At 36.6% G+C, this 23,738-nt stretch overlaps 1 protein-coding gene across 1 annotated transcript in view; it reads right to left on the reverse strand.

The window, feature by feature from the left end:
• Positions 1–23,738, reverse strand: part of KIF14 (kinesin family member 14) — a 56,668-nt gene that overhangs the window by 21,348 nt on the left and 11,582 nt on the right. The window contains exons 9-21 of the mRNA XM_034666997.1: positions 20,590–20,706; positions 20,010–20,125; positions 18,426–18,598; positions 17,178–17,325; positions 16,850–16,913; positions 14,226–14,410; positions 10,994–11,096; positions 9,708–9,868; positions 7,100–7,247; positions 6,444–6,596; positions 4,728–4,854; positions 1,998–2,091; positions 1,316–1,448 (exon numbers count right to left, since the gene is read on the reverse strand). Coding sequence (XP_034522888.1) covers positions 1,316–1,448; positions 1,998–2,091; positions 4,728–4,854; positions 6,444–6,596; positions 7,100–7,247; positions 9,708–9,868; positions 10,994–11,096; positions 14,226–14,410; positions 16,850–16,913; positions 17,178–17,325; positions 18,426–18,598; positions 20,010–20,125; positions 20,590–20,706 — 1,722 coding nt within the window. The remainder of the gene's footprint in view (positions 1–1,315; positions 1,449–1,997; positions 2,092–4,727; positions 4,855–6,443; positions 6,597–7,099; positions 7,248–9,707; positions 9,869–10,993; positions 11,097–14,225; positions 14,411–16,849; positions 16,914–17,177; positions 17,326–18,425; positions 18,599–20,009; positions 20,126–20,589; positions 20,707–23,738) is intronic.

The raw sequence follows: 23,738 nt of genomic DNA on the forward strand, positions 1-23,738 counted from the left end.
CTTTTTAAAGAACCAGAGCTTGAGTTTAATTTCTAATTTATTAATTATTGCTTTAATTTGTAATCATTCCTTCATTTGCTTTCCTTTGTTTTATTTTGTTATTTTCTAGATTAACTATTTAGTTTCTTTTCATTTTTCCATTACACGAACCAAACATTATGGATATAATTTGGCAGCATCCTGTAAGTTTCTACATATAATATCTCCATTACTGTTATTATCTAAGTAGTACAGAATATAATTCCATATAGAGTCACATTATTTAAAGGTGAGATATTTAACAAATGGTAGCAACAACTTAATACATATGGCACCTATTTATTAAATGCTTTAGGGATACTAAGATAATCATATGGAGAAAAATTACCTTTACATCCATACCTCTCACAATATATCATAACAAATGTTTACAAAAAATTAAAAGCAAACAGAGAAATGGACAATATTTCAGTAGCAGCGTCTCCAGATTAATAGATAGATTCAAATACACCAGATTTAAAGTGTCTACATAACAAAATAAAACCAAGAAAAAAGTCAATGTAATCAGGAAAAAAATTATTATAAATATAAAATAAAGGTTTACTATCAAGATATGTTAGAACTTTTATAGACATATTAGTTCATTACCCATATTTCAAATGCGTGAGTAAAATTCAAAGAACATGAGCACATACTTGACTTATAAGGAAACAAAGAGTCAAACCCTCAGATTCACTAATGATTAATGACATAAATTAAAACAAACTGGTAGCATTGGTAAATGGCAATATTTCTGACAAGTGATTGTTATTGAGCATCAAAATGTAATTAAAAAATTATATTTTGGGGTACCATTTTAGAAAAGAGAAAACAGGAAATTAAATATTAAAAACCAATATATGCAGGGATATTTTTAGTTCTATTAAAATAGAAAACAATTGGTAACACCGAAAAGCACAGCTTTTTGGGAAATGTAATTATGTAAAAATGTACATTATAGGTATTGAAGATAATTACAAATGATGCAAAGTGCTTTATGTCTATCAAATTTCTTCTTCTCTTAAGCTTAAATGTAAAATTTTGAAAACACACAATTATAACTGGGAACAGATTTAGCACTAAATTTCTCTACTACATGTATAACTATATTAAAATAAATTGATAAAACCCCATCTACAGGCAAAAGTAAAGTAAACATACATAATTGTTAATATTGGTTGGTTTGGATAATTTAAGTCGCCTTTTCCTTTATTTGCCAAATTTTCTTTACTAAGAACACATCACTTGCACATTTTTTAATTTCAAAAAGTTTATAGATTTTAATAATATTCCGAACCTCGTAAAGTTCTTTCATTGCTGCAAGCTTAGATTCAAACTTTTCCAGACTCCAGAAAGTTGAGATCCCTAGTTGTAGGTTACGAACCCGAACAGAAGTGTCAGAACTACTTCCTTTATCTGATACATCATGTCTGAAAGAAAAACCAAAGAAAAATGCTTATCCTAAAACACACATACCCATTTATAAGAGTTTTCTGAATTAGAATAACTTTCATAAAAATTCGGTCCACTAATTCTTTCCAATGTTAAGCATTTTTATTACAGTAAAAAATCATGTCTAATATATACTATACAAAAATAGCTTCTTATATAAAATTTTAAAAATCAAATTCTAATTAGGTATATTTCTTTCCGAACATGTAATACTAGTAAGTTTGCAACTCAAAAGATCAGTAAATTCCTAAAACACCTAAAATTATTCTGCTTATAAAATAAGTACATTTTATAAACATCCTTAATATAGTTAGTATGGTATGTTAATTGTTGAAAGTCTTTTACTCCAGAGTGAGCTGTGAAAGGGGAGTCCAAATGTGTCACTGGGAATTCTGATACTATTCTCTCCTAGAAAGGCAATATAGATACTATGTCTTTGCAGAAACTAAATTTAGAAAGTAATCATATGAAGGTCAGTTAGTTTAAAACAAAGAATTACTTTATAATTAGGCTAAAAAATTGCTCACCTGCCAAAAACATAACATTTTTTAAATTTGCTGCTGATGGCATTGGCTTCTTGAATCATCATTGAGAGCTTCATGGAGCTCCAATTGGTCTGAACTAGTAGAAAACACACAGAGAAGATTCAAAAAACATATATGAGCCCTAACTTACATCACTAGGCAGAACAACTCCTGAAAAAAAAATACTGATTTTAAATAAATGGTTTTAACTATTGCAGAAACTAAGGGCAATATTTGAGTAACTTTTCCTCAAGCCTGAAATAAAATATTCTTCATAGAAAATGATGTCTTTCACCTGTGGAGACACAGAAAAAAACTGGAAATGATATAGAAAGTTGATAAAGGATTTTGTAAGAGAGGAAATGCCAAAGAAAATGCTTTGTCTTCTAATATCTTTAAAGTTTTTTTCTGATTTATTTTTTTTTCTTACTTTCTAATTTGTTTAAAGTATTGGGTAAAGTATACTACAGGCTTATTTACATAGAACAACAATCCTTTTTTATTTTGCCTGAAAAATAAAGCAAACAAACATATATTTCAGAACATCAAAACAAAAAAGGGAAATAATTTAGGCCATAATTCCATTTTCCTAATTTAAAATTAAGATTTTATCATAAATATTTTCTATATCACCCAAACTTATCACCAATATTCCATTAGAACACTTTTTTGAAAGGAAAAAATTCATTATACACACGGTAAAAAAATCAAGTATTCATTGCTTCGTCCCCTTTTTAGGCTCTAAGAAGAATAAAAAGATGTATTAATAAATGTATTTATTTACCTCTTATAACAGATATAACAAGCATTAATAGTTTCAGATTTATTTGAAAAGAGAAGTTATAGAAGTATACAATACAACTACCAAGTATCCTTGCTAAAAAATTGAATCTGAATCTGACGGGCCTGAAGAAATGGTGCCATTTTGGGGGAATAAAGGGGCCGAGGAATCTGCTGAGCAACACCATGGAGATACAAAAGCAAGATCCAGAATTTGGGAAACCACAGGATAAAGAACCTGATTTCTTTAATAAGCATATTACAAGAGGAAAGAGAGAGAAAAGAAAAGCAAATTTACAGATTAAGAGACTTAAAAAGAGGCACCTGGGTGGCTCAGTCCGTTAAGGTTCCCACTCTTGGTTTTGCCTCAGGTTGTGATCTCATGGGTCACGGGATCTGTGCTTTGGGCTCTGCTCTCAGCAGGGAGTCAGCCTGGGCATTTTCTCCCTCTGCCCCTCCCCCCTCCCATGTGTGCTCTTGCTCTCTAAAATAAATAAATAAATAAATAAATAAAAATCTTTTTTTTTTTTTTAAAGAATGGGGGTGCCTTGCCGTCTCAGTAGGTAGAGCATGTGACTCTCAATCTCAGGGTTGTGAGTTCAAGCCCCACATTGGACATGGAGCCTACTTAATAAAAATGAAAAATAAATATAAATAAAAGAGACTTAGGGGCCCCTGGGTGATTCAGTCAGTTGAGCATGTCTGACTCTTGATTTCAACTCAGGTTGTGATCTCAGGGTCCTGAGATCGAGTCATAGGTCAGGCTCTGTGTTCAGCTCGGAGTCTGCTTGAGATTCTCTCCGTCTACCCCACCCCCCGCCGCCACTCACACAGGCACTCTCTCTCCCTCTCTCTCTCTCAAAAAAAATAAATAAATCTTTAAAAATAATAATAATTAAAATAAGACTTAACAAGGCATATCTATCAAACACAATGCGCGAATCATGTTTGTATCCTGATTCAAACAAATAAGATAGAAAAAAATTTGACACAATTCAGGAAAGATGAATGTAGACTAAAAATCTGATGAGTGTAAGAAATTATTATTAATATTTTTAGGTTTGATAACAATATCATGGTTATGCTTAAAGCGTGGCAGAGAGAGAAAAAGAGAGTCATTATCTAATACAGAGATACACAGTGAAGTATTTACAGATCAAATGATACGATGTCTTGGAGTTACTTTACAGCAGTCCAGGGAGGCAAGGGGGCTGAGTGCAGCCGGAACAAGACGGAACACGTGTTAGAAATGGCTGAAGTTGGATGATGAGTATATAAGAGTCTGTTGTACTAATCTACTTTTATAGTTTATTTGAAATTTTCCATAATAAGAAAAAGCCATTAAAAACATGTCATGTTCTAGGGGCGCCTGGGTGGCTCAGTCGTTAAGCGTCTGCCTTCAGCTCAGGGCGTGATCCCAGGGTCCTGGAATTGAGCCCCACATCGGGCTCTCTGCTCTGCCGGGAGCCTGCTTCTTCCTCTCCCATTCCCCCTGCTTGTGTTCCCTCTCTCTCTGGCTGTCTCTCTCTCTGTCAAATAAATTAATAAAATCTATAAATAAATAAATAAATGTCATGTTCTATACAGCAATGTAGAAGTATACACAAAAAATAGCATCCAAGAGAAAAAGAAGATGAAGTACCTAATGACTTAGGCCAACCTAGATGTAAGACCTAAAAAAATGAGGATAAGATTGCATTTTAAAAAACATGTTACACATTAAAGCAACACTTAAAATTTTACTATTTGCTTATGTAACTAAATATTCTAAAAACTGAATATTCTGAAACAATCATGCATACAAATTTATTTAGATGCAAAAAGGTCAGCAACATCCAGAATAAACCATTTTTAATATACAAAGGCAACCAACTCTAACATTTTAGTAATTATTTCATATGAAATAACATATATAACTTTAGCAAATTTCTGCTAAAATCATCATATACTCACTTAAAAAAGTTTTATCTCTATTACTTTGATTTTGCTGCAGTATTTGTACTTCTTTAGCTATTTTCTGCTTCTCAGTTTCTAAAGCTTCCAGAATTCTTGCATGGCGAATGCTGTGGTCTTCTAAAGCCTAATTGATATTCATTCACATAGACCCATACATGAAAATATATAAAGAGAGAAATTAATTATAATTAATTATAACCTCATTTCACAGTGTGCATTTTATTAAGCATACAGATTTTACATGTTTCACTAAGTATAAAAGGCCTTTCTTTAAAAATCAATTTATAAAATATCTTTATTAAATTTGATCCCATAACAAAATCATCAGGAATTTTTGATGACATAAATGAATCTTATTCTTCCCATTGATAGGAAGTAAAAAAAAAAAACCTTTATGGAAAAAAAAATGAGAGAGAAAAAAATGCTCAAAAGAGCCCACATTCAAGAACATTTGTTGACCAAATAAAGTTAAATTTAAAAGATACCACAAAAACCTTATTTGCCACAAATAGACCTTATAACAACCCATTAATAATTACTGTTTTCAAGATTTAAACAGCTCTGTTTTTTCTTCTAAAACTCCCTCAGGTGGTTCACTAGCTACTTTGTGTCTTAGAATTGACTAGCTACATATTATAACCATATTATAGTATCAGAACTTTGGGGTTACTAGAGGAATTTTCTTCTACCCACACTCTCACTATAAAACTTGGAAAAAAGAAAAATGAAATTGTTACTCGAGGATAAAACTTTGAGGTTAAGATACAAGGAATCAAAGAGGAGATGAAAACAGTGCTGCTCAAACTTTAGTATTTATCAAAATCCCACGCAAGACTTGTTAAATAGATCTGGGCCCTACTTCAGAGTTTGTGATTTAGGAGCTCTGGGGCCTAAAACCGCATTTCTGACGGTAATGCTGATGTTGCTGGACTAAAGGCCATATTTTAACAACCGCTAATATAAGGAGAATGAATACCCAAAAATGTTGATAAAAAGGTAACTGAAGATATTAAAATACTGACAGTTCAGTCTTTGGAACTTGATTAATGTGAGTCAGCCCCTGAAAGATGTCTCTGCCCTCACTGAGATGACAAAAGTTTCAGGGCCTGAGCTCATACGACTGGGGTAATGAACGCCCTATTTTAAGTTCTCTTAGGAGTCACTCAGGCAAGTAGCCTGCTGGCCACACTTTCTATGAATGGATAATGCTTCATTCTGACATAAGGATGAGACCCAGTACGACAGCTGTGCCTTTATTCCTTCTACAATTATGCTCTAGCATGATTTCATTCATTTACATTATTTGGCCCGAAGGATCATAGGATAGCTGTGGAGGCATAAAAAGGGAAAACTGTAATGGAGCCAGCTCAAAATAAGAGCTCTGTCCCTTTCAAAATGTTTGTGTGATGATGTCCGAGTAGAGCTGTGAGCATTACCAGGTTGTAGGCTTTCAGGCAAGAAGAGCCCTGCTCATTAAAAAAAAAAAAAAAAAAAAAAAAAAAAAAAAAAAAAAAAAAAAAAAAATCAAATCAAATCAAATGATCTCAACCCACCCAAAAAAAGAAAGAAAAAAAAAAGTAGAGCCCTTCTCATCAGAAGACCCAGATTCAGCCAGCTTTTTCCTCTTAAGTACCATGAGTTCTTACAAAAAGAGAAAAAGAAAAATCCAGCTGTTGCTCAGAATAGAGCCAACTATTTACAAAATGAAATTACCTGTTTTGTAGCCAAAGTCTCCATTTCTAATCGCTTTTTGTTGACATAGATTTCCTGTTCAAGTCGCTGTTTTGCCTTTTCTAATTCCTCAATTTTGTCATTAGCCTTTTGGTTATTTATTTCCTGCATTTTCTTCCTTTGAGCTTCTTCTTTCTTTAAAGAACAAAAATAAAAAATAACGGGCAAAAACACACGTTTTTTCAAAAACAATATTAAAAATGTACAAGAGTTCATTTCTTTAATCAATGTATAAGAAATTGACTCATCAATAGAAAAGTTGCCCTGTAGTTTTTCTACCTCATTCAGCTTGACTAATCTAACTCAAAATAAGTATCACTAGTCAAACCTTCTAGAGCACTCTCCTCTAAAATGGGTTGTGGGAATGCAAGATGACCAGGAAACCACAGACAGAGCCAAGGGCTCAAGTAGGTGGACGACAGAAGCTTCTTTATTTTTCTTCTTCCAACAGCTATTTGTCTACGACTCACTTGCTTTCTAAAGTGGAATTAAAGGAGGCCAAGACTCACTTGGCTTTGACTCTCTGATCTTTGATATTCCCCCAGTTTCCTTCTAGGGATATACTCAATTTTACAGGCAATACATTACTTAGGGTGCACGAGCAGAGAAAGAAAAAAAAAAACAATTCTGCCTTTTACCAGTTCTGCTTCTAATGCTTTTATTTTGCTTTCATACGCAGCTTTTTGAGAAGAAAGCTCTTGCTGAGCCATTTCTTTTGCAATTTGGATTCCTTGCATCATTTCTTCCTTTGCTTTCAATTGTGCCTCTTTTATTTCTGCTTCAAGTCTACAAAGTAGCAAAATATTTACAGGATACATTGTCAAGAATCCTTTATATACTATAGTAGTTCTTAATCATATTAAAATGTTTTCATTAAACAAAAATTTAAAACTCAACATTTAATTTCTGACACGCTGTCAACAGTGTTCTTAAATTTTTATTGCTTTTAGCATGGTTTACGCAAAATATAAAAGGATGAAAATTTGCTTATTCCTTAGTTACTATAGCAGATACCTGATATTTAAGTAAATATATTTTTCTAATCTTTTTTTTAAAGATTGTATCTATTTATTTGAGATAGAGCAAGAGAAAGAGGCAAGCAGGGCAGAGGGGCAGAGAGAGGGAGAAGCAGGCTCCCCTCAGAGCAGGAAGACCAATGGGAGGCCCAATCCTAGGACCATGAAATCCTGACCTGAACCAAAGGCAGATGCTCAACCAACTGAGCAATTCAGGCGCCCCTATATTTTCTAATCTTAAAGAAAATAAGTTATATAAAAACACGATGTCATAGTGAACATTGCAGTAAACATTACAGTTAACATTACAGAAAACACAAAGTATACGGATGCCTGCACATGTGTGTGCACATGCATGCACACAGGTAGGGGCTGAGGGAGAGGGTGAGAGAGAATGTCAGGTAGACTCCAACTGAGCCAGAGCCTAACATGGGGCTCAGTCTTATAACCCTGAGGTCATGACCTGAGCTGAAATCAAGAGTTGGATGCTTAACCAATTAAGCCACCCAATACCCACCAAAATAAGGGTATTTTATGTTTAACAATGGTTAGAACCAAAATTGTATTTCATGTATCAGTAACTTTTAATTCATATTTAGGTCATAGGTTAGGGAAAATATTGAAATAACTCTAAAAATGTAACGAGAGCTGTTAAAATAGATTGTATATTTTCAACCACCTATTATAATTTGACATTTCGTTAAGTCAAAACATTAAATTAGCTTTGTCATCTTTCAATATATAAGGGAAAAGCATCAAGGAGTATAAAAAACTAAAAGCTTCTTTCTTCTCAATAAAATCAATGCACTAGGGACACCTGGGTGGCTTAGTCAGTTAAGCACCTGCTTTTGCTCAGGTCATGATCCCAGGGTCCCGGGATCGAGCCTCATGTCAGGCTCCCTGCTTGGTGGTGAGTCTGCTTCTCCCTCTCCCTCTGTGATCCCTTTCCTTCCTGCTGTGCTCTCTCTTGCTATCTCTATCACTATTTCTGTCTTTCTCTCTCTCAAATAAATAAATAAAATCTTTAATAAAAATAAAAATAAAATCAATGCTTTAGCAACTACACTGTATAGAAATCTCCATACCTAATTTCACTGAAAAAAGAATATCAAAAGAAAGAAGGGTAGTGTTGATGGGGGGGGGCAGGGGGAGGACAACAAGAAGAGGTAGAATGGGGAGTCACAGTTTAATGGGGACAGAGTTTCAATTTGGGATGATGAAATAAGTTCTGGAGATGAATAGTATGATGGTTGTACACACTGTCAATACGCTCAATGCCACTGAAATGTATATTTTAAAATGGTTAAAATGGTGAATTTATATTACATACATTGTACCACAATTTTTTTAAAAAGAGCAAAAGCAAGTTCAGACTTTTAAAAGATAAAGTAGGATTAGCCCAGTGCATACTAGTCATTCTGATTCCTCCTCCCTTCCTCCTTTTTGGTCATCAAACATGGTTGATTCTTTCTCCTTAAAACCCTCTCCGACCCAACCACACTGTACTTCTCTCACTTCAACAATCTCTGAGTGGCATTTGCAAGCTATGCTTGCTGTACCTCTAGTCCATTCTCCAGACTTGGGTCAGGGTGAGCTCTAAAGCTGTGGTTCTGTCAGGTCTATCTCTTGTCCGCCTAAAATTTTTAATGATTCCATATCCTTTAAGATAAAGTCCTAACTCTTTAGTATTTTATTTATGTATACTTTACCAGTTAGTTTACAAAGATATTGCTTAAAATCAGAAATCCTACAATATGGCATGAGCTAAAAATGGGGCAAAGAAAACAAAAAGGTTACACTCCCCTGTTCCACTGGCTAACTTCTAATGGCCTCTTGGGACTCCATTCCAAGGGATGTCTTCTTGTCCCCTAGAAAACTTTGCTGATTCCTGGTCAGGACTAGGAGTCACCCCTCACTCCATAAACGGCACACAGTGCAGGACTCTGTCATGGCACTCTGTCGCAACTATGTGTCAGCCCCATGAGATGATAAATTCCTCTGGTATAGTAGCTAAATTTCAGTTATTCTTTGTATTTCTAGTAGAGTGACAGATACATAATATCTGCTCAATAAATGTCTGCTAAATGAATGAATGTACCAAGAGAAAAGATCAGGTCACTAGAAACTAGCACCCAAAGAATTAACTGCCAGAGACTAGCACAATATGATTAACTCTCTCTTGTAGACCTCTCTCATAATCTTACTATTTCACATCAACAAGAATACTTACTGTGACCTCTGTGCCATGAGCAACTCATTTTTTGCAAATTCAAAGTCTTTTGGACCCTCACTTGTAAGGGTATCTCTACCAGATGGTCTTTTTCCTTTCTGGACTTCTACCGGATGATTAAATCTAAAATAATGATCTCCACCTAGAATCACCCGATCACCCTAAAACACACAAAAAATTTACTACTTGAGGTGAGTCTAACCAAAAACTTACATGGGACAAATAATTAAGCTCAGCAATTCAATGTAGTCTAAAATTAGTAGTAATAAACATTAAAATCATAGCAACTAACATTTATTAAATACTTTCTATATGCCAATCACTGTGTTAAACAATTTACATATATGTGACCTCACAACAATCCAGTGAGATAATACTATTGTCTCAATTTGAGGAACAAGAAAGTTAAAGAGCACAGAGTTTAATAAAAACAATAAGCATTCACTGAGTTTACAATTTGCAGACATTGTGTTAAGAACTACAGATGAATTATTTCACTTAATCCTCCCCTGTCCCTGAAAGGTAGGATATATATGAAGTGACCAACTGTCTTGGTTTGCCTGCAACAGACTGGTTTACGCTTATTCTCCCAATGTAATTTTTTTTAAAGTTTTATTTATTTAAGTAAACTCTATACCCAACATGGGGCTCAAACTCAGGACCCCAAGATCAAGAGTCGCATGCTTCGCATGCTCTTCCAGCTGAGCCACCCAGGTGCCTGTCTCCCAACATAATTATTAAAAATGCTCTCGGGCACCTGGGTGGCTCAGTTGGTTAAGTGACTGCCTTCAGCTCAGGTCATGATCCTGGAGTCCCAGGATTGAGTCCTGCATTGGGCCCCCTGCCTTCCCCCCTCTCATGCTCGCTCTTTAATAAATAAATAAATAAATAAATAAATAGAATCTTTAAAAATAAATAAATAAAAATAAAAATGCTCTCAACAGTGTCCCGACTTTGGTGATATACAATCACCCTAATTAAATAACTTTTTCCAAAAGTCACATAGCAAATAACCAGGGCTTACTTCCAAAGCCCAGCTCTTTACTGGACACATAATGGTGCTGTCAGTGGTGAGCTCTTCAGGTACTGGTTTAGAGTGATATAACTTTTATCTTTGCACAAATGAAGGCAATTAATGAATTAATAGAAAAGAGAATTTTAGAACTGGAAAGTCCTCAATCTAGTTCACTACCTTATCTTACAGAGGAGAAAACTGGGACTCACATAAATTAAACAACTTGCCCAAAGTCAAACCATTGATTAGATTTTAGCACTGACTGACTTACATGATGTAGTACTGTGGATTCCAAAATGTGTTTTCCATTTATATATGTTTTTGCTTCTCCAACTGGGATGATACTCACTATCCCATCAAAATTTTTTATCGTACTGTTAAGATAAGAAGTATATTGTTATAATTATAGGACAGAGGAAAAACAAAAAGGCAATACAAGATAATCCTGCCTGGGTTATTCCTTTGGTGTTAAGATTCATATCAATTTGCAACAAAAATAATGTAAAATTCTTTTATATTCCTCCGACTACATTTTGAAGTTTTGGCAAAAAAAACCTGAGCAATTCCGTCCATCAGTGGTGGGAAGAATTTTCATTGTATGTATTTTAACTATAACTACTTAAAAAAAATACCAACCCTCTCCCCAAAAATAAAATAAAATGAAATAAATTCAAGGAAAAAACATTAGAATACTGACAATGGTTACATATGAATGAAACACTATTAAGTGTTTTATTTTTTAGTTTCTGGTTTTATGTATGAGTTTTAATGATGAAGAGAATAACAAATATTTTCCTGTCATGAAAAGTAGGGAAATACAGAAGGAAAAGCATGGAGATAAAAACACACTCCTTAGTCATCTAACTAACTAGACCCTGACACTATGGAAAATCAGCTATAAATGCTACATATTCCTTTGAGTCTTTTTATTTAGAGAATAGGAAAGACATTCCAAAGTCCAATTCATCTTTAGATTAACTTGACAGAGAGAGAAAACCTGCAGCAAAAGCTAAGTCCCAACCCAAAACCTCTGTTGATTAGGCTCCAAGATCTATAATTAAAGAGTAACAGTTTAGTTATAGCACCTAGAGAAAAGAATCTGGAAGGAATAGCTCACCCCTCGGCAGTATGTCCCTCCGGCCAGTCTAGTGTCTTAACCAGGTAAAGGTTTCAACAAGATCGACTTGTTCTGATTCTTTCTCTCTCCTAGGTCTGTCAACATTGCTTGGCCTGTCATTCTGAAACCTCCACAATCTGGCTTCACCACCAACATTCTTTATCCACCACTATCTCCCCATAAGAACCACGTCTTACTCTTAATCATCTACATCAGTACCCTGGGTTTGCCTTGACATCAGCTTCTCTCTTTTGAGTCATTTCTCCAAAATAGGAAGGATGTTATCTTTCTCATCCTTCAAGGCCCAACTTAAATGCTAGAAGCTTATCTTTTGGGCTCAAGCTAGAAGTGGATTTTACTTCTAAGTATTAAGAATGCAAGTCCCATGTAACATTAATATACATTGATATGTACTGGAGCTCTTTTATTCATTAAGCCCCTGTGTGCTAGACAGGTCTTGTCAATGAAGACAGACATAAAACCAACGCTCACGAAGTTAATGGTATAGCGAGTAAGGCAACAGTGATGAGTGTACTAAAACAGGAAATAGAGTGCCAGGCAAGCAGGGGACTTCCTAATCCCCTACTGGACTCCTAACACTTTGGGATTATGTTAGGTATCTTTGCCACTGGTGTAAATAATACTACACTTATTTGTTATAGAAAACAGTTAACTAATAGAATAACAAAAGGACCTGAAGAAAAGGAGATGAGCATACCAGATATAAAGACATTATAAAGCTCAAATAATTAAGACTATGGAGTACTAGTAAGAAGAAAAAGACTTTGTTTTTGAAAATTTTTTATATGAACACTTCAGATCACAAAAGAAGCAACACTATTTAACATATGATACTGGCAGCATTGGTTATTCACGTGAGAAATACACGAATTCAGACCTCTACTTCACACCAAACAAAAAATTCCAGACAACTTAAGGGCTTAAAGGTGAAAACAAAACTTCAAAACATCTAGAAGAAAAGTTAGAAGAGCACCTCTATGACCTTATTGTGGAAAGGATTTCTTAAACAAGACCACAATTGTTGTAAGGGAAAAAGATTGATGCTATGTACAACAACAATAAAACAAAGAGCTTTGATCCATCATAAGGCACCAGAAGAGAGTGAAAAGATAAGCCACACACTGGAAAAAAGATACTTGCAACACATAAAACAAAGGGTTGGCAATCAGAATATATAAAGAATTCTTATAAATTACTAAGAAAAAACAATCCAACTGAAACATGGACAAAAGATCTGAACAGGAAGTCATAGAAAAGCAAAGTAAATAACCAATAAATACATGAAGAGATTATTAGTCAGAGAAATGCAAAATGAATCCACAATGAGATACCATATCATGTCCACTAGATGGGCATAAATTGAAGTCTGCCCAGTACCGAGTGTTGACAAGGATGTGGTGTGATAGATACTCTCGATGCCAGTGGAAGTAAAAATTCATAACCATTTTGGAAAACTGTGAAATTACCAAGTTGAATAAGAACATACCCTACAATCTAATATCTCAAGTATTTTTAGACATAATTTAAGAGTGTTTCCCAAACTCTAAAAATTATTATTATAGCATAATTAGAAAATCACAATATATATAGAGCAGATTGTGGTAAATAGAAAGTTAGACATGACCAGTCTGGTAGGTTAGGCCTACCAAGTTCCTACTGGCTAGCCCTTCAAAGCTCATATCTCAGTTTATTATCTGGGAAATTCACTCTAGAGAAACTCTTCACATTTGTACCAAGAGATATATATAAGAATATGCATAGCAATATTGTGATAGCAAAAAATGAGAAACAACCTAAATGTCTATCAACAAAAGAGAGAGTTTATTATAATATTAAAGGTAGATAAATGCACACAATAAGATACTTCACAGCAGTAAAAATAAAAGAACATCAAAATGAATGAATCTTGAAAACACAACATGGAGCCAAAGCAGTTTGCATATACTATCATCCCGACAATATGTGTATAATCATTCAATTCATATGAACAAAATTCACATGAAACAAAGAATTTTAAATTTGACCATCCAACCAAAAATCCTGCCATATAAGATGGATAGAAGTTTAATTTCATGCCAGTGATTATAATTCCAAGAAACGAAATGATCCCTCAACCAACAGATCACATACATCAAAACAGAAATAGAGAGCTTACACTGTACCTCATACTGACGGTAATTAACCTAACTTCCTTACAAAACACTCAAAATGTCTCTTTTTCCTGGATGAAGGATGCATTTGAAGAATTATATCAAAGAAACCATATACATGAATGCCTCATGTGAAGAAAACCACACAGATCAAGATACGGAAGACTACTAAAAAAATGACCAGGAGCCTTTTTATTTTTAGAAGGATAACATACCAATGATCATCAGCAATCAGCACCCCAGATAACTGAATATCGTGGCTGGAGTTTGGTTTATACTTTCCTACTGTCGTCGTTCCCTCTTTTATCATATATAACAGCATCTCTGATAGCTGAGGGTCTTCATTGAGATTGACGAGGTTTGGCAAATGGTTGTCCATTTGAAATGTAATTCCTGCTTTCTAGTGGAAGTCAGAAAATAAATGAACCTTAACAAAAAGCAGCAAATTATTAAATCCACCTAAAATAAATGGTCAACATTAAATATTAAAATCACTGTATGTGAAGTCTCAATAAAGGTTTCTTAGAAAATCTCTTTCATGATTTCCCCGGGACTGTTACCATCACACTTAGACTTTTAGAGTTATGTTGGCCTTTCTTTGACCTTCACCAACCTGAGCCCCCTCATGCATCCATCCGTCACCTCAAACTGTGCCCTTTCTTAGTGACTGATTGTCTTTAGAATGGATCAGCTCCTTTTGTTGCATCTTTACTGCCCTTACCTTAGTTCAGACCCTTATTACCTCATACTTGAAGCACTGTGGCAGCCGCCTGATTGCCTTGCCAACAATTTCTCCTGTTTTCAGTTCATCTTACATCCTATACCAAATCAATTCTCCTGAAAGGGTATTCCCAAAATGTCAACTCCCCGGTCAAACATTCTCAATCACTTCCCACTCCCTACAAGATAAAACTCAAATTACTTAGCCTGAAAATCAATAAACTAACCATAACATATCCTGCCCATTGCGTCTCCTTATGACCATGTACAAACTGCTGCTTCAAAAACACTGATCCACACACCTTCTTCTGAGGACACCTTATGCTTTTGCACCTTTACTCTCATACAATTTTCCTTTCCTAGAATGCACTCTTCCTTTTTTTCTACCTATCAAAATTTTACCCAGGCTCTAAATCTTCAAAACTCAAATCTCACCTCTTCTATAAGGCTGGACTCACCACTCCCAAGGAATATTCCCCCTTCCTCTCAATTCTTCTAGTACTTTGCCTACCAGTCATTTGAAATATTTCCTTTGCTGCCAATACCTTTGCCCTTGACCCATACTCTCCAATCTCTTTTAGAACCTCATTCCATTAAGAAGTTTGATTCCTATAAGAAAGTTTAAGTGTCTTCCATCCTTTAAAGAACCAAACCAAAATGAAAGAAACAAAACTTCCCCATGATCTCTCACAGCCCCTTTCTCTGACTTCTCACTCAAGATTTTCAGAGTTTACATGTATGGCCCTATCTCCTTAGTCACTCCTCAACCCACTGTCATCTGACTTCTTTCACCACCATGATGACTTCATAATTTCACAATGCAATGCACACATTTCAGAAACCTGGGCATCATTCTTGACTTTTCCATCTCTCTCAACATCCTCACATATCCAAAGACACCCTCTGAGCCTATCAGTTTTACCTCCTTTCTATCTCTTGAATCCAACCCCTCCACTAGCCATCCTCACTGCCACTGCCTTACTCAAGCTCTCACCACCTCTTGCCTTCACCATGGCAACAGCCTCCTAAATGAGTAACCTTCCCAGCCAGCATCAGTCTTTCCTCCCTCAAGTCCACCACTGCCAGAAGAATCTATTTAAAACCCAAGTCTGCCCATGTCACTTCCTTTACATTTCAAAGGTTCAGTGGCTCCCAGTCACCTAAATTCAAGCTCCTCACCATGTCATGATCTGAATCCTGCATCTCTCTCCAGTCCAGTCTCTGTCACCAGCATTAATATACAAGTTCTGAATTCTGTGGACATCCAAGCTGTGTTGTCCCTCCATGCTTCTGAACATGGGATTCCTTGCTTAGAAGTCTTGACTTTGGTAGCCTAACAAAATCTTGCTTAGTTGTCCCTTTCTCTTAGGAGTCCTCCTTAATAACCATCCTCATCAAAGTTAATTATTCCCTCCTATCTTCTGCTTCTCTTCCTTTTACATGCTTTTCGTTGCCTTAGGTTGAACCATATGACACTCCCAGTGTTCAACCATTTCTTACCTAAAATATGGCAGCATCATATGGTTCAACCTAGTCAAGTCACACTGCATTTCAGTCATCTATTTACAGTATAAACCTCCCTTCACATTACATGCTCTTGGAGGGCCAAAACTACATTTTATTCGCCTTGGCCTCCCCCATGCCTGGAGCAGAAAAAACATTTAATATTTATTGAACCAAAGTGAATAGAATTAGAAGGTTTATTTATATTTTAACTTTCCAACATAGCTATGAGCTCTAAGTATATCAGAATCTTTTTTTTTTTTTTAAGATTTTGTTTATTTATTTGACAGAGATAGAGACAGCCAGTGTGAGAGGGAACACAAGCAGGGGGAGTGGGAGAGGAAGAAGCCAGGCTTCCAATGGAGGAGCCTGATGTGGGGCTATCCCAGAACGCCGGGATCACGCCCTGAGCCGAAGGCAGACGCTTAACGACTGAGCCACCCAGGCGCCCCTAAGTATATCAGAATCTTGATCTTGACACTTCTTTATACTATTTCTCTTTATGGCATTGCTTGGTATAGAGTCAGTATGCAATGAGTATTTGAGAAATTAGATTTACATATTTACTGTCATCTTTATTTAATTTTCAAATTAGTTTAGAGAGTTGAAATGATACCTGTAACTCCTTTGTTTCTTGAAGTTTTCTTCTTTCAGCTTGTTCAAATTTTTCTTTCCACACTCTTTCCAAAGACAAACAAAATAATAGAGTTAAAAATATCCAGATGCGTAAGATTGAGAATTAAAGACCATCAATAAAGATTAGGAAACCACTTAGGAATATTTAAAATATGATAGTCTGGGAATGGACTGTTCTATTCATACAGAAAGTACGAAAACAGAGCCACAGATCCCTCCTAAACTCCTCCCTCTCCACCAATCCCAGCCCCAACAGCCTAATGATTCCAGGCAACACACTGACAGCTAAAATATTGACTATATTCCACCTTTGCATTTCTGCCATGTCTCTCTCCTGTTGATGCAGTTTCATTCTTAAGGATGTTATTTCTTGCCGGCACAGCCTATATCGTTCAGGGTCAATATTTCGACTGTTTCTTTGAGCAGCTTTTAGCTTTTCAATTTCTGCTTTCAATTCTAAATATTTATTTAAAAAAATGCACAATTAATAACATTTTATATATAATAATTACCACAGTAGGCATAGTCCTCCAATCTTATTTCAAGTTTTAAATATTACTAAAGATTATTTACAGAAATCAATTTTACTTTACTTACATTACCTATACATTTCTACTTCACCTTAACCTGAAAAAGTGCTCCCACCTTAATGAATTCCCCCCCCATAAGTAATATGGCCATATAATGTATTGTCCAAAGTGGGACACTTTTGAGAAGCGCTGTTAATCACGTTGATGCAGCAGACATAAACCAGAATTGTCCCAAGGCAAACCTTATGCATAAAGACATGTTGGATAAAAAATCAAAGATTTTTCAAGCTGGAGTTCAGAATACTTATTTTTAATGAAAATAGCCCTATTTGTGAAAGAGAGGGGAATCCAAAAGGGAGAAGATGGACTGTGATACAGCAAATTCATTCTTCTCTGGCCTGCTTCTCTGAAGTAAACATTTACCCTCTGCTGCTCAAAGGGCCAGAGGACAAAGGACCATGAAACGATGGTAGCTCTACATAAGCAAAGAGAAAACTGCACAAATCAAGGTTCCTTACAGGTACTCAAGTCCATCCTAAGCAAGTGATTCCCAAGAAATACACAGAAAGTAATACTGAGCATAAATGAAGTTAGGCCTATGCTAGAAACACAAGCCTTCAGATCACTATCCTTTACATCAACGAACTAAGCCAGAATAGAGCTGATAAAAAGAATGACAATGGAGGAAAGGTCATAAGAGGAAAAGTAATAAATCACAGCAGTATTGCTATTCTGCTGCACACATCTATGACTCCGTCTATAAGATTATTTTTGTATGCTTGCTATTTTCCCTTTACCCACTCTCTATTTTCTGTCTTTTTCTGCTTGTTTTCCCCTTACTAATTCTCTTTCCCATCGTCCTTCCATCTCTCTTCTTGCATCATTGTAGAATGATAACTAGTATCTATTATAAGTAGGTATGAAAGAAAAATCTTTAATTTTCTTAAATTGCGTACTTTCATGACTGAGATTAATATTTGAGATTTAACTGTTACAAAATAATTAAATGTTTAGAAAAATCTTCACCTCTAATCAACTTAGCATTCACATCTTCGTTTACTTTGGCTATATTGACTATCATTCGGGCTTGGCTGGCATATCTCAGTGTGCTTAATGTTTCTTCAATGTTGTTGGCAGCGGGACTGATGGTAGCAATCATTGCAGTTTTTGAATTTCCACCCAGACTTTCTTTTAGCAGCCTTCAAGGAAAAGAAGTTATAATTAGACTTTGTTTCTACAACAACCTAATAGCAGTAATTATGTAGAAAGCACAAAACAAACTAATAGGGTATATGATACAGTATTATACTGTTCACTCACATACCATTCAGGACTTTTTACTTTTATTTTTTTAAAGTAAGCTCTACACCCAATGTGGGGCTTGAACTCATGATCCTGAGATCAGGAGTCACATGCTCTATGGACTGAGCCGGCCATGAGAAACACCATTCACAACTTTTATGGTATTTGTAGTTATTTTTAGATCTCATGAACATTTTGTTTTATCTTATACTTTTTATATTGTTTCATGAAACAGTAACTGGTACAAAGATTTAAAATATGGTTAACCATCAAATATTTAGTAAGATACCACTCCCCATGCCCCAGACTAGACTGTGAGCCACTTCAGGAAAGAAACTACGTGGGTTGGCCATCTCTGTATTCCCAGTGCTACCACAACCTTCAGGAACAGGTGCTCAATAAATATTGAAAATGATGAATGGGCATATAAACAAAAATTTTGTTTTCTACTATATGCAAAAGCCCCCTTTTAGAGAAAAGATAATATGAGACTAAAACACCTATCTTTGTTAATGCAGAATGAATTTCACTATTCTTAGCTTTCAAAAAGAACCAAAAAAAAAATCAGATTTTCCCTTAAATGTTTTCAGGTGACAACTACATTCTTATAAACCAGTTATAAAGACACACAGTGGTCGGGAGGGCCTGGATGGCTCAGTCAGCTAACCATCAACTCTTGATTTGGGCTCAGGTCATGATCTCAGGGTCCTGAGATCGAGCCTCGCATTGGAGCTGTCAAGTAGAGATGTAGCCCTTATCAAAATTATATTAATGTTTATCACAATTGGATGTTAAATCTATACAGAGGTAATTTGAATGTAATGTATCTGATTAATGAAAAATTTTCATTAACAAAAACTCTTACTGAACACTTAAATGCTAGTCAGTGGGTGCCACACAAAACAATTTCACTTTACACACATAGCAACATGTCTGGAGATATCATATATGCTCAAACATTAAGCACTAGAAATAGTAAGTATAGTACTAGTTGTTTATACTAGTTCAGCACATACTACGCATTAAGAGTTTCATAGCAGTTATTTAATCTTCACTATAACCCTAAAAGGTAGGTATTGTTATTTTCCTCATTTTACAGACGGAGAAACAGACTAGAGTATGAAGTGATTTGCCCAAAGTCACAGAGCTTATAGGATGCGGAGCCAAGGTTCAGATCCACGTAGTCTGGCTCTAGAATTCATGCTGCTAAGCACTTCTTCTCTGTTCCAAGGCTATATGAAGTCAGTTCTTTTCCCCATAATATTCATTATATTTTATAGAGTTCTTTGTACTTCAAAAGATACTTGCCATGTAAGAACAGATTCACGGTAAGGAATAAAAACTCTCTTTCGGTTTGCTTGTTCAGAAAGCGCAGATATAACCTTTCCCAATGTGAGCAAGGACTTGTTAATACTCACACCTTCCTGTATACAAGATAAAAACATCTAATTTGAAATAACTGCTCAGCAATACATTTATTTCACAAATACATTCCTTCCCTCATATAATTACCAAGTAAATATTTTCTTCCATAAACTACCAACTTTCTTATAACTCAAAATTACTAATTTTCTTTAAAAATTAATCATAACCCAAAAGTAAAGATCTCTCTTTAAACCACAGCAGTACAGTCTATAAACTACAGATAAAGATAGTTTTTGTTTTTGTTTGTTGTTGTTAAATATATTTAGTTTGCAATCTCCTAAAAATAATGCCCTGGGGAATAAGTTTTATTAAAATAAGAAAAGCCTCATTTTTTTAAAAAAGATTTTATTTCTTTTAAGTAAACTCTACACCCAGCATGGGTTCGAACTCACAACCTCGAGATCAAGAGTCACATGCTCCACTGACTGAGGCAGCCAGGCGCCCCAGAAAACCTCATATATACCTTCAGTCGATCTCCGCTGGCTTGAGCTGTGGAACAGCGCTCGCTGCCCGCCAGATCTATCAGGTTTATCCGACTCGTTATTCTGTGATCGTGTTCTTCCCCTTCCACAGATTCTGTCTATAGGAAAAGGACATTAAAATAATATGTCATAAGTTCTTCCATGACTTGCTATCAATGTAAGTCTTGAAAGGGAAACTTATACAAGATTACAAACCACTCATTTATTCTTTAAACTACCTTTTCACAAATGTGCAATCATTTATAATTTATAATAAACATTCAAGAATACATGGAGCAATGCTTGCATTATGCCAGAATAAAGGAAATGACATTAAAGAGATTAAAAACTCACAACTACCCAATTATATTAAGGAAACAACCATAAATAGAGCAAAAGCTTAATGTACAAAGGTGTTATTTATCCCAGCATGAAAGGAGCAAGGTGTTTATTTATTTGATTTATTTAAGTAATCTCTAAACCCAACATGTGGCTCGAACTCACAACCCCAAGATCAAGAGTCACATGCTCTTCTGACTGAACCAACCAGGTGCCTGAAGGAACAAGATATTTAAAAGCAATATAAATGAGTTAAGATGGCGGAGGAGTGGGGGACCCCTTTTACAGCCGGTCCCGAGTCGAGCTGGATAGGTACCAGACCAGCCTGAACATCCACAGAATCAGCCTGAGATGCAGGAAGATACATCTTGGATCCCTACAAATGAACATCTCCAGCGCTGAGTATTGAGGTATGAAGCGGGGAGCCATGAAACCGCGCACAGATATCAGAAGATAAACGGAAGGGGGAGGGAGCCGCCGTGTCTGGGCGCCGGGAAGCGGTAGCCACCTGCAAGGGGGAGCAGGCGGACTCGTGGATCGGCACCCGCGAGAAAACAGACTGAAACCGTGAGCCGGGGAACGCGCACCACCAGACTGAAAACCGGAGCTCCGGTGTGCTCACTGGAACCAGACTGAGACAGGGAGCTCCGGGAGCGTGCGGGGGCAGCTGGCGGTGTTAGAAACACAAAGGACAGAGAAGTGAGGCCTGGGACGCCGGGTGTGGGGCGCACATCCCGGGACGCTGCAGGGTTGAGCAGCACCAACAGTAACAGAGTTAAAGTGGCCAGAACATCAGTGGAGAACGGTCCACGATCCCTCTGTTCTGTGACAGAGGCTGAGATTCGGCCACTGCTGCTCTGACTCTCAGAAGAGGCACAGCCGACCGCCAGGGAAAGCCACCAGAGAACAAAAGCCTGCAAATACTGGCTCACAGTATGCCCATCCCAATCCCCCNCAACCGCCAGGGAAAGCCACCAGAGAACAAAAGCCTGCAAATACTGGCTCACAGTATGCCCATCCCAATCCCCCCTCGCAGGGGACACGGAGACTCTACCCAAACAGGGTTGCCTGAGTATCGGCACGGCAGGCCCCTCCCCCAGAAGGCAGTCTGAAAAATCAAGACGCCCACAACCCAGGGTGCCTGAGTGGCGCAGTCATTAAGCGCCTGTCTTCGGCTCAGGGCGTGATCCTGGCATTCCGGAAAGGAGTCCCTCATCGGGCTCCTCCACTGGGAGCCTGCTTCTTCCTCTCCCACTCCCCTGCTTGTATTCCCTCTCTCGCTGGTTGGCTCTCTGCCACATAAATAAATAAAATCTTTAAAGAAGAAGCCCACATCCCTAAGATCCCTATAAAACAAGGGTGAACAGCCTGGGTCCCAGTCAATAATTTGGGCTCTGGACAACCCCGCAGCCTCTCCTCATCAGAATGACGAGAAGGAGAAATCCCCCCCAGCAAAGAAAAGACAATGAGTCTGTGGCCTCTGCCACAGAACTAATGGATATGGATATAACCAAATTATCAGAAATGGAATTCAGAGTAACAATGGTCAAGATGATGTGTAGACCTGAAAAAAGTATTAACAAAAATGTTAACGAGAATATAGAATCTCTAAGGGCGGAAATGAGAGTGAATGTGGCAGAAATTAAAAATTCTATGAGCCAAATGCAGTCAAAACTAGAGGCTCTGACGGCCAGGGTCACTGAGGCAGAGGAACGTATTGGCGAATTGGAGGATGGGTTAGTAGAAGAAAAAACGAAAATAGAAGCTGGACTTAAAAAAATCCACGCCCATGAATGTAGGTTACAGGAGATTACTGACTCAATGAAACGATCCAATGTCAGAATCATAGGCATCCCCGAGGGGGTGGAGAAAAACAGAGGTCTATAAGAGATATTTGAACAAATTGTAGCTGAAAACTTCCCTAACCTAGCGAGGGAAACAAACATTCATGCCCAAAAGGCAGAGAGGACCCCTCCCAAGCTCAACCATGACAAACCTATGCCACGTCACGTCATAGTGCAATTCTCAAATATTAGATCCAAGGATACAGTATTGAAAGCGGCCAGGGCAAAGAAATTTCTCACGTACCAAGGCAAAGGTATCAGGATTACGTCAGACCTGTCTACAGAGACCTGGAATGAGAGAAAGGCTTGGGGGGGCATTTTTAAAGCTCTTTCAGAGAAAAACATGCAGCCAAGGATCCTTTATCCAGCAAAGCTGTCATTCAGAATTGATGGAGAAATAAAGACGTTCCAGAATCACCAGTCATTAACCAATTCCGTAACCACGAAACAAGCCCTACAGGAGATATTAAGGAGGGTTCTATAAAGGTAAAAAGGCCCCAAGAGTGATACAGAACAGAAAGTCACAACCGATACAAAGACTTTAAAGAGAAATGGCATCATTAAAATCATATCTGTCAATAATCTCTATCAATCTAAATGGCTTAAACTCTCCCATAAAACGCCACAGGGTTGCAGATTGGATAAAAAGACATGACCCATCCATTTGCTGTCTACAAGAGACTCATTTTGAACCCAAAGATGCATTCAGACTTAGAGTAAGGGGATGGAGTACCATCTTCCACGCAAATGGACCTCAAAAGAAAGCTGGAGTAGCAATTCTCATATCAGATAGNAATTCTCATATCAGATAGATTGGATTTTAAACTAAAGACTATAGTTAGAGACACAGAAGGGCACTATATTATTCTTAAAGGAGGTATCCAACAGGTGGATATGCAATTATAAATATATATGCCCCCAAAAGGGGAGCAGCAAGATACACAAGCCAACTCTTAACCAGAATAAAG

The sequence above is a fragment of the Ailuropoda melanoleuca genome, chromosome 8 (assembly GCF_002007445.2).
Source record: "Ailuropoda melanoleuca isolate Jingjing chromosome 8, ASM200744v2, whole genome shotgun sequence".
NCBI classification, from domain to species: Eukaryota; Metazoa; Chordata; class Mammalia; order Carnivora; family Ursidae; genus Ailuropoda; species Ailuropoda melanoleuca.